The sequence below is a fragment of the Oxyura jamaicensis genome, chromosome 2 (genome assembly GCF_011077185.1).
Source record: "Oxyura jamaicensis isolate SHBP4307 breed ruddy duck chromosome 2, BPBGC_Ojam_1.0, whole genome shotgun sequence".
In the NCBI taxonomy this organism is placed as follows: Eukaryota; Metazoa; Chordata; class Aves; order Anseriformes; family Anatidae; genus Oxyura; species Oxyura jamaicensis.
This window is the reverse complement of record NC_048894.1, coordinates 8,410,974-8,421,053: the sequence shown is the minus strand read 5'-3', so window position 1 is coordinate 8,421,053 and position 10,080 is coordinate 8,410,974. Positions and strand designations below refer to the sequence as shown.

At 45.7% G+C, this 10,080-nt stretch overlaps 1 protein-coding gene across 1 annotated transcript; it reads right to left on the bottom strand.

Moving 5' to 3' along the window:
- Positions 1-1,205: 1,205 nt before the first annotated feature.
- On the bottom strand, positions 1,206-9,814 carry INSIG1 (insulin induced gene 1). Its single transcript, XM_035317975.1, has 6 exons — positions 9,651-9,814; positions 8,749-9,129; positions 6,845-6,969; positions 6,163-6,329; positions 5,604-5,703; positions 1,206-3,483 (listed from the first exon to the last, which is right to left on the bottom strand). Exons 2-6 carry the CDS (start codon positions 9,110-9,112, stop codon positions 3,454-3,456), a joined length of 786 nt encoding a protein of 261 aa, XP_035173866.1. The 5' UTR covers positions 9,113-9,129; positions 9,651-9,814; the 3' UTR covers positions 1,206-3,453.
- Between the last annotated feature and the right edge of the window lie 266 nt (positions 9,815-10,080).

Here is a 10,080-nt window from a genome sequence, read left to right as displayed (position 1 = left end):
TGATCTTTTCTATAGAAGTCTGCTTCGTCCAATTAGTCCTGCATGTAATGCTTTGTTCTCATGAATTTTGGAGCTACTCTGCTGTGCAGCAAGGCTACTGAGACTTAATTTCATTATTCACCTCAATATGCTCCTGCTGTATTCAGCGAACAGTCTATGGGCCCTCCTGTGGCTAATTTAGCACCTGCAAATCCCCACGCTTAAAACCAAAGGCTGAATAACCCACAGAATGAGCGTGCAGTAACTAAACACGGGCCAAGTCACCACACTTTCTGGCGAGACTGATACATTATATATATATTCATGTAGAAACCTTGGGCACACTTCCCTGTCTCAAAGGGAGAACATCGGTCAGATGTCCTAGTTCTCCAAGACCAGGCTACATCCCAAATCTTTTTGTGCATGTTTTTGAATTCCTTCTGACAAAGCCTGTGCAGACTTTGAGGGAAAGCAACGCACCTGGAGGATCTGGGCCATCCTCAGACCGGAGATGTGGGCTACTGTTTCAGCTGGCGTGCAGCACAGTCACGTCGAACAGAAGGCAGGCTGGCTAAGCCAAAGCAAAGCTCATCATGAAGGCTGCTCAAGCCAACAGACTGCAGTGAAGTGGACGAAGATTGAGTGCAGAACCATTCTACTGCTTCCCCTACAAACACAGCATCTTCTAGAAGCCCCCAATAAGTATATTTAAATAAAGTAAAATCAAAATATTTTTGTTGAAATTAGCAAGATTTCCTAAATCAAATGATGCAAGTCCTAGCAGTGCCTAAGCCTTACCAGCTGTGCTTACTCCTCCCTCCTCCTTGCTGCATACCCTCTGAGATGCTTTGGCATGTAGTAATTCATCACTGCAGCCAACCAAGCTGCAAGAAGTAGCATGTTTACCCTGCACCCTCTATTTTATTTCATATTATGAACTTCAGCATCTCGGAGGACAATGGTAATAGCATTCTGTAGCCTAAGTCACTTAGCAGTAACACATACTTCTGTCACTTGGCAAAATAGCAAGACTGTTTCTCTTAAACCCTATAATCCACACTGGAAACACTTCTAAAGTTAATCATACAAATTCAGTTTAGGATTATTATTTTCTTTTCATACCACTGCATATGCATGACTGACTATTAGTTATGCAACCATAACAACTGCCCTTTTCAAGAAAGATTCCTGCATAATGTGAATACAGAGAATCCATGGCAAACGTGACTTGATCGTAAAACTTTAATAGTAAAAAAAGTGTAAAACCAAACACACCAATGAAAACTTATCAGTAAGAATGAGAATTTAAGTGTTCAAATTCAGAATAGTGCAAATTTTCTTCACTCCCCTCCCACATCTTCCAAACTTAAATCACTTTGGTTCAGGTACCTCTAAGTATTGGCAAAAAATGAACTTCTGACTTACATTTTTTGGCTGCATTATTTTTAACACATACAGATCTAGCTTCAGGCTTCACAAATAAATCTTAAATACTCCTGTATCAATCAAATATACGCAGAGATCAGTCATCTTATATCCAGTTTTATGAAGTTTTGGAAATGGTTTTAAGATGGTTGCAAAATTGTCTCTCCAGCAGGTAGCACTTATTAAAATATCTGAGCTGATCCAGTCCTTATCTGAAGACTTATGTGATTATGTTTTTAGGTTTTAAGCATTTGAGAAGAGGATCTTATGCCAGTAAAAGTACTCTTAATTCACACCAAAGCAAGATTAGAACTGGGGGCTGTTTTGTAATAGTCTTTGTACTAATCTCTTCCTCCTATACAAAAGCACAAGCAGCAGTTACAGCATTCCCGTAGAAGAGTGAAAACGGCCAGGATGCTGCTACCTTGCCTCAACATCTTTTTTGACGGGTCAGTCTTTAACAGATGCCTCTAATTATATCAGAACCCATGAAAGAGTGGAAATAAACACACACAAAAAATGTAGAATACAAAAAGGCAAATGCATAAAAGTTTACAAGTACACCATAACCACAAAATTGGAGTATTTCTAAAAATTTGGGTTTGATGAAAGATACAACAGAACTAGCTTTACTATTACTAGTTAAATAAATTATTGCTCCATTTGACTCCATGCAGCATTGAAATGAACTCAGAACCTTCTTCTCTTTAATCTGTCATAAGAAGTGATCACTATGTAAGAGAATACAAGGCTCAGATTTTTACTGTACATTGCACTTCAATTTTAAAGACCTAATACTTGCTATTTAGGTCTACTGTGGTCTAAGCTATCAAACGAATACATTGTGCTCACAGAACTATGTATTAAGAAACATCAAACGTTTAATGTAGTGACACAAGCACTTTTTTCTTTCTTTTTTTTTTACACAAGGCAATCACAGATTGCAAGTTCTATAGGGTTGTGAAAAAAACAAGTAGTGATCTCTTTTATAAACTGAACTAAGAGAACAAGCTGTTCAGAATTCTTCACATGTAGTTTAAGTCACATTTTAGGCTTGCTTCTGCTTCCAATGTTTTCAGTCAAAACCCTCACTCAAACAAATGCAAGATCAAAAACAGCTGTAGGAGGAAACTGCAGGTCTTCTGAGGAGTTGGGGCCACATCCTCACTAACCACAAGCACCTGCAATGCAGGTATCTTCAGTGACACCACACATTCACACATTTAAGACACCTGAAAGCTTTCTTTGGTGAGACACTGAAGCACGTGCATACTTTTAAGCAGGAATACTTACAAACACTTAAGTTTCCTACTGAATTGGGCCAGAACGAGATTTGCTCAAGCTACAATTTCTTGATAAAGCTCATGTTGGAACAAGATTGTCTCCAGCATTCACCTACTGTACTGAAGTTAATTTACAAATTTCCAAGCCAGGTGACTTCAAGCCTTCCATCCCTTGAACACCCTCCACTGCCAAAGTCAAACTTATGCAGCATTACAGGTAAGGGCATGATTCCTTCATAAGACTCATAAAAGCATTAGTGCAATGCCTTTAATCTGTTTTGATCACTCTTACTTTTAAATAACCCTATTTTTTTAAAAAAAGATTTGGATAAATACTATTCCTATTAAACCATACTTCATCACTGTTAAGCACCATCGATCTACTTCCTTTGGGCACTGATACAGGCGCTTGTAATTAAATTTCTGTTTCAAGGCTTTAAAATGTGGCAGCTGCTTCAATAACTTACACTGGAATCTAATACTTGGAAAACCGCCACTTAGCCTGAATGCTTGTATTCAACTTGGTGTTAAACTCTTCCAGAGAACAGCCATATGCAAATGCTTATGCAGTAAATCAGGGTAAGATTTCAAGATAAGCAGTTAATTTCACTTGGCTATTCTAAGAGTGGATTAATTTTTTTTCCACAAGTCATTTGTGCATTGAGCCCACAGAGATTATTTTTTCTAAATAATCTTCAATTTAAAACAGGAACACAGCTTCTCAATGTTGCTTTCACGCTGGCACCATGCTCTCTCCTCCAAGGATTTAGTCATTGTGTGGTTTCTCTGGAATACCCTATGGATTAAAAAAAAATAACGTTATATTTTAATACTGTGTAAGAAGTTACTATGTTATGCAATATTTTCAATAACTAAAGTTAGTTGACTATTTAGTCAAACTGACAGTGACCTAGCAGACATGGCTTCTTGTAAAAGCCCAGCAAGGATGTACTCTATAACTGTGGAATGAAGCGTCACCATAGTTCTGTGCTGCCTCAGTTTGTTCATTTGATAAAAAGCATTGGGCTTGGTAGAGAGATTAATAAAGCTTTTTCAGCCCTCCTCCCTATCTCAGTTTATTTATGTGCAGGCAATGCACAGCACTCAATGGATATTGAGTCATTTTTAATGGCCCTCTTTCAAGTTGACTTCAAGCAAAAATTACTGGATTTTCCCTGCAAAGCCTAGTATCAGACAGACTTGCTTATTTCCTCCTAAGCTCCTTTTCTAGTGTGAAACCCTAGTACATCAAAGTAAGAAGGCATTTAATCAACTTTTATTTAAAATAGAGCTTGTACTAGGTTTTCCTTCATTCTCTGGAGAAAATGCAAATGGCCCCAAGTAGTGAACATGTTCACAGTTCTGCAACCCCCAAGCAGTAGCAAAGAAATATTTGTGAGGTGGGGGTTGTCTTAAGACAACCCTAGTTTGCCAGATGCCGAGAATGATGGTTATAGCTCAAGAGGATGTTTTGCTCTCCATCTCATCCAACTGATGAGTCATGAAGGAGCAACTTTAGGTGTCAACATGCAGCAAGAGCTGCAGCAGCACCTCCACCTCTTCAGAAATCAAGCTACTAAATGTTGGGTTTCATCAAACTGAGAGGGAGAAAGTTACTAATAAGTTACTAATATACTTTATTAAAAAAAATCTACCTCTGTCACCCCATACACTTAGTCCTAGGGGGGAAAAAAAAAAAGCACATGCAGATTGCATGTACTGCTGGCATTTGAAGTGGAAGTAGTGAACTTGTATTTTAAAGAACATCAGAAAAAAACAAAAGTTGACTGAAGTTTTAAGACTGTGACTAAGGTCCTGGGAAATCTGCCTTGCTACCAAGTTATATCAGGAAATAATTTTTAGAAGAAAACTATTTAAACCAGGTAGACTTGCCTTTCCCTCCCCCCCAGGGTCTTTTCTACAAGGGGTTACTACTAATGTAGTGAAACTGAGGATCAATGCTGCAGAAATTAATCAGTGGTGCTTGAGCAACATGGCTTTTTCCCCCAGCTTGGCTGCAAGCTGGTCCATCTGCTGTATCAAGTTCTGACCATCCATATCTGAAGTATGTTAGTGTCTATGCCCTGGGATAGAAAGGTTAGGCAGAAGGGACAGAAAGCGTGTTCTAGCCAAGACAGCTAGCTGCGGACTGACCTTTTTGCTCATTTGTAGTTCAGTCCCTAAAAACAGCTTTCCCCTTTCCTAGGCAGCTTTGGAGACTTCTATTTCAGGAGCTCCTAAGTCTATCAAGGCCCTTCCTTCAGTGAAAAGGAAAGGCACCTAAACTACTTAAAGCAGAATGGCTGAATGCTTTCCAGGATAAAGGAGTTATGTAAGAAAAGTTAAACTGATACAGTATTATTACTATCCATCAGTGTCTGACTGCATTTGACAACCAGACCTAAAGCTCATGCACAGCGCCAGGTTTACTGTTAAGTACCATACAAGGAAATAATTACTTAAGGACCTAGCAAATGAGATAACTTACATTACAGCAACACATTTATGGAGTGATACTGGAACTACATGTTAAATGACCAGAAAGAACATAAGTGCTTTACTGCATGAGCAATTAGAGCAAGCCTACTTGTCTTTCAACTCGCTAGCTACCTTAGATGTTAAGTCAAGCTACTGACAGAAAGATAACAGATTCAGACTGGATTTGGTATACTGATTCAAGTCTCAGTTAGGCTCTTGCTGGAAAAAGTTTCACACAGAACATACTCAAACACTTGCTAAGACAATTCCCACTCCACTGGTAACACAGGTTGCATGTTTACATTTCAGCTTTTGGGAAGATGGGTATTAATCTCCGATCTGTGAGTCATACCCTTAAAGGCATAGTTTGTTCTTGGAGTAACAATGACAGAAGTTATTTGGACTGCTAAAAGGAAATGCTAATTATATAGTAGTTACCATAGCCAGCTGGCGTCCTATGTTTCCTACAGTCACACCTCCTGAGAAAAATATACATGGAAGCCAAGAACGGATGTAAAGAAAATCGGGGGATGTATACCTAATAAACAAAAGGAAATAAATCAGAAACAAGGTATTATCATGTTATCATCACTTTACATACTGTTAACAAGATGCTATAAGTTTACCACCAGACCCAACCAACACAAGAACATAGGAGCAGAAATAAGTAGACCAAATTAACTTAGAAACTTTAACTCCTGGTGTCCTAGCCAGCAAGGTTTAGAAATTCTTCTCTCCTGAGCACCAGTTGGTGATACACCAAGTCAGGAGAAGTTTGGTTTGTTGGGGCATATGTTGAAGCGATAACAGCTCAGTCTACCTCCCCCCCCTCCACGTTCCATGTCATTATTTAGAACAGCATGACAACTAGTTGCCTTAGACATATAAGATGCCTTATAATACACCAAATATGTTAAGAAGTAGTTTGTAATACCTGTTCACCCCCTGCTTTAATTAAGACAAGAGAGTTGAAATACTATTTTAAAGTGTAACTTACTGATAAACACCATTATATACAAGGAACTGGGTTATCAGGGTTGCTACAAAGGCTATTGTAATTCCAAGTCCAAGACCACTTCTTGAACGATCAAATGTCCACCAGAGACCCAGCGATAAGGCTGCTAGAGTCATGGACAGCTGGACATTGTTTGCAAAGTCTAATTTCTGGAAAAAAAAAGATGTTAAGGACAATCCTTTTAAGTCTGCACACATCCTACTCAAATTGAAAGTGAGCATGATTTTGTATTTCTACATACAAAATGGTAGGGATCTGCCTTTCAGACCTGCTGAGCAATTACATCTCTTGCTGAATTGGTTTTCTACCCAAGCCACCACCATTCAGCATAAACAATGCTCTTACTGAAGAGTTCAGTGGATCTCACTCGTTAATTGTGTTAACTATTACACAGAGAACACATACAGATTAAAACAACACATTGCCCTGTTACACTTAGCTACACCAGCCATACAGTGATGTCTTGCCCTTCTCCATCCCAGAACCCCATAACTACTTTTAACTATGTCATTGGTCTTAAAGTAGATACTGCACTGCAGGTCTCAGAAGTCTGCCAATGGCATTATCATTACCTTTGTAATTCTCCTAGACACAAGTGGAAGAGCCTGTTTCATGACAATACACTAAGTACATCGAGCAACAACGTCAACTAGTTGAAGGATACAGCACTTGCATGATTAATGCCAACGAAAACGGCTATGCATCGCATTACGCTGGCCCACTCTCTTTTGAACTTGTGTGGTTCCCCCAGGTGGCTGTCAATGCAGGGGTACAGCAGGCCAACGACAGCTGCAAGAGAAGCAAGACCACTTACACTAACCATTACAACATGATTATTTCATTATTATTAAATATTAGTTTGGCAAATAAGTGCTTGATAAAGCCTCCTAGTAGTGAGGTGCCTACCAAACTACTGGAGTCAGGAAGAAGAAAACAGCATTCCCACCCCACCTCCCCTAGCTGTAGAAATGAAAAAAAAAAATTTCAAGCAATATTCTGTTTGCACCTTTATAGCAGAGGTACACAATGTGAAGTATTTGTCTTCTAGCTCTTTTTCCCCCCATGAGCAAGTATCATTTCCCAGCCTGAGTAGATGCTTGCTTTATACCAGTAAATAACAAAAAGCTTAATTAAATTGAGGAATGGAATATACCTTTATTGCTCATGTGCAGGACAGCTCCTTTTATGAACTTGATTTACAGCCTATGAATCAGGCCCTGAATTACTATTTGCTTGGACTAAAAAGTTTCTTGGCAGAGCTGTTTCCCTCCTTCTTCTGGACTGTAAGGCAGCAGCCTATGCTCCCATCCAAATTAAATGGATTTGGGTATCAAATAGAAGCAGGGCAGAACTTAAGGAAACAACTGCCATCAGTCACGTGTCAGTGAAAGATATTTACTCACACTGTTAGCCAGGCAGAGTCTTACCTGGGTATAGCCTTTACTCAGCCTTATGAGAAATGGTCGCCAAAGGAAAAAGGCGAGTGTGTGCTCAGTTAGTAGACACTTGTTTCATTCTTTTAAGGATTGCAACTCCATGTACTGTCACAAACTCTGATTAGACAGTGAGCTTTAACTGCTTGGGATGTTTGTTTCCTTCCCTACTCTATTTTCTTTCTCCTTAGACTCCTAAGAGAAGTCACTCCCATGTGAAGAGAGTTACAGGAGATACTACTGTAAGTTAATGGAACCTGATACTGAAAGCCTCACTTCTTGGTGCTAGTTAGCAGGACTTTTACCTTAAGATAACAGCTACATGCCAGAGATTAATCCAAGCATGACACGACTATCAGAAGCCTCATTACAGCCTATCCTGTGGCACTTAGCATAGAGCTTATCACTCACGTGAGTTTAATCAATCAGACGCTCTTGCTCAGCACCACAAGACAGCACCACTGCAGTTTAAAAATAGGCAGGGAAGCGCTGTGAAAGCACTTTTAACACAAGTCGTGGTCACAACGGCGTCGTTTCCCTTGACCCGACCTGCCAGCCCTCCAACCCCCGAGAAGGCATCACGTCGGAGTTTACCCGCGCCAGCAGTGCCGGCTGGCGGCCAGGCACAACGCCGCCGTCCCGCTCCAAGCCCGGCGCCCCGGGGCGGCTCCGTGCTGCCTGTCCCGGGGCCGCGGCTGCCCCTCCGCACGTGACTTCCTTGTTTTCGGCCCCGCCCCTGGCCTGTTCGCGCCGGCAGCCAATGGCGAGCGCCGCCCGCCACTCACCAGTTCGCCAGCAGCCAATGGCGGCGCGAGGGAGGCGGGGCCAAGCGGGAGCGCGCGCGCTGCTGTTGCCGCCGCGGGAACGCGCCGCGGGTTGCACTGCGCCTGGTGCTGCTTGCGGAGTGCTTGGGGAGGAAATAAACCCCAAAATACCCAAACTGGGGAGGTTTCGTGGCAAGCGGAGCGGCCACGAGGTTGGGGCACAGTGCTGGGGTCAGGGCACGGCGAGCTGCGCTGGCTTCCCTCCCCACGGGGGGGCGGGAGGCGCACACACCCCCCAAAATAACCCGCAGACAATTAAAATCCAGACAAAAACAATCAAAACAAAGTCAGTCCCCACGCGCGCCGCTCACCTGCCGCCGTCCCGCAGCACGGGGGCACCCACCAGGCAGAGGAGAAGAGCGTGGCGATGACCTCCTCGGGGAACAGCGTCACGTTCCTCTGCACCTGCAGCAAGTTCAGCACCAGCGCCATGAAAGCGCCCACCACGAAGAGGACCACGCTCCGCTGCACCAGGTGCCGGCTCCAGTTCAGGGTGCTGCCCGCACCGCCGCCGCTACCGCCGGGGCTCCGCGCCCCGCGCCCCGCCGACGCCTGCGAGGGGCCTCCGGAGCTCAGCATCTCGCCCGCTTTGGCGGCCGCGTCGCCCGGCTGTGTTTTGTGCCTCCCCCTGGCAGCGCACGAACAGCTCCAGGCGCAGCTCTCCAGCCTGGGCATCGGCCTCGCCGGCAGCCCTGCAACGCGAGCGGGAAACACAACCGGTTACAGCAAGCCTCAAGACGAGCACCACGCTCCGGCGAGCCGAGGGCAGATGCGGCGGGAAGGGATCGGCGGGAGGATGAAGACCCCGATTCCACTGGGCTGCAGGCTCCCGCTCCTATCAGGGCACAAGGGGCTCCCCATTCCTGTCAGGATCAGGCCCCGAGGGGTCCTGTCAGGGCACAGGGGCTCCCCATTCCTGTCAGGGTCGGGCCCCGAGGGGCTCCCGTCGGGGCCGGGGGCCCCCACTCCTGACAGGATCGGGCCCGGGGGGCTCCCGTTCCTGCCAGGTTCTGGCTCGAGGGGCTCCCGTCGGGGCCGGGGGCCCCTATTCCTGTCAGGGTCAGGCCCGGGGGTCTCCCATTCCTGTCAGGACCCGCGGCTCTGAGGCTCCGTCCCCCCATTCCTGTCACAACCAGCCCCGGGAGCCCCTGTTCGTGTCAGGCCCCGACCCCCCTCACTTCCCACCGCTGCTCTCTCTCTCTCTCTCTCTCACCTCAGGCCCCCGCCGCCCAGCCTCAGCCCACGAGGGACGGGACGAGCAAAGAGACCGCCCCACCGCCGTCCCGCTCCCGGCGCTCGGGTTTATAACCGCCGGCCGCCGCGGTCACGTCAGGCGCCGCCGACCTACCGGCGGCCAGGGGCAGCGCCGGGCCCCGCCGCAGCCACCGCCCCGCCCCGCGGCGGAGGGGCGTGGCTAAAGGGAAAGGGGGCGTGGCGTCAGGGGAAGGCGGGTGGCGGCGGTGGGCGTGGCCGCGGCGCGAGCTCGCCGAGCGCGGGAGTCGCGCGCTCAGCCCGGCGGCGTCGGGTGAGGCGGGCGCAGCCAATGGCGGGCGGGCGGCTGATATGACGTGCGGGACACACCACCCGCCCCGCGCGCGGCCCCGCCGCCCCGCCCCGCCGCGGGAGCGCGCGTCAGGCGTTAC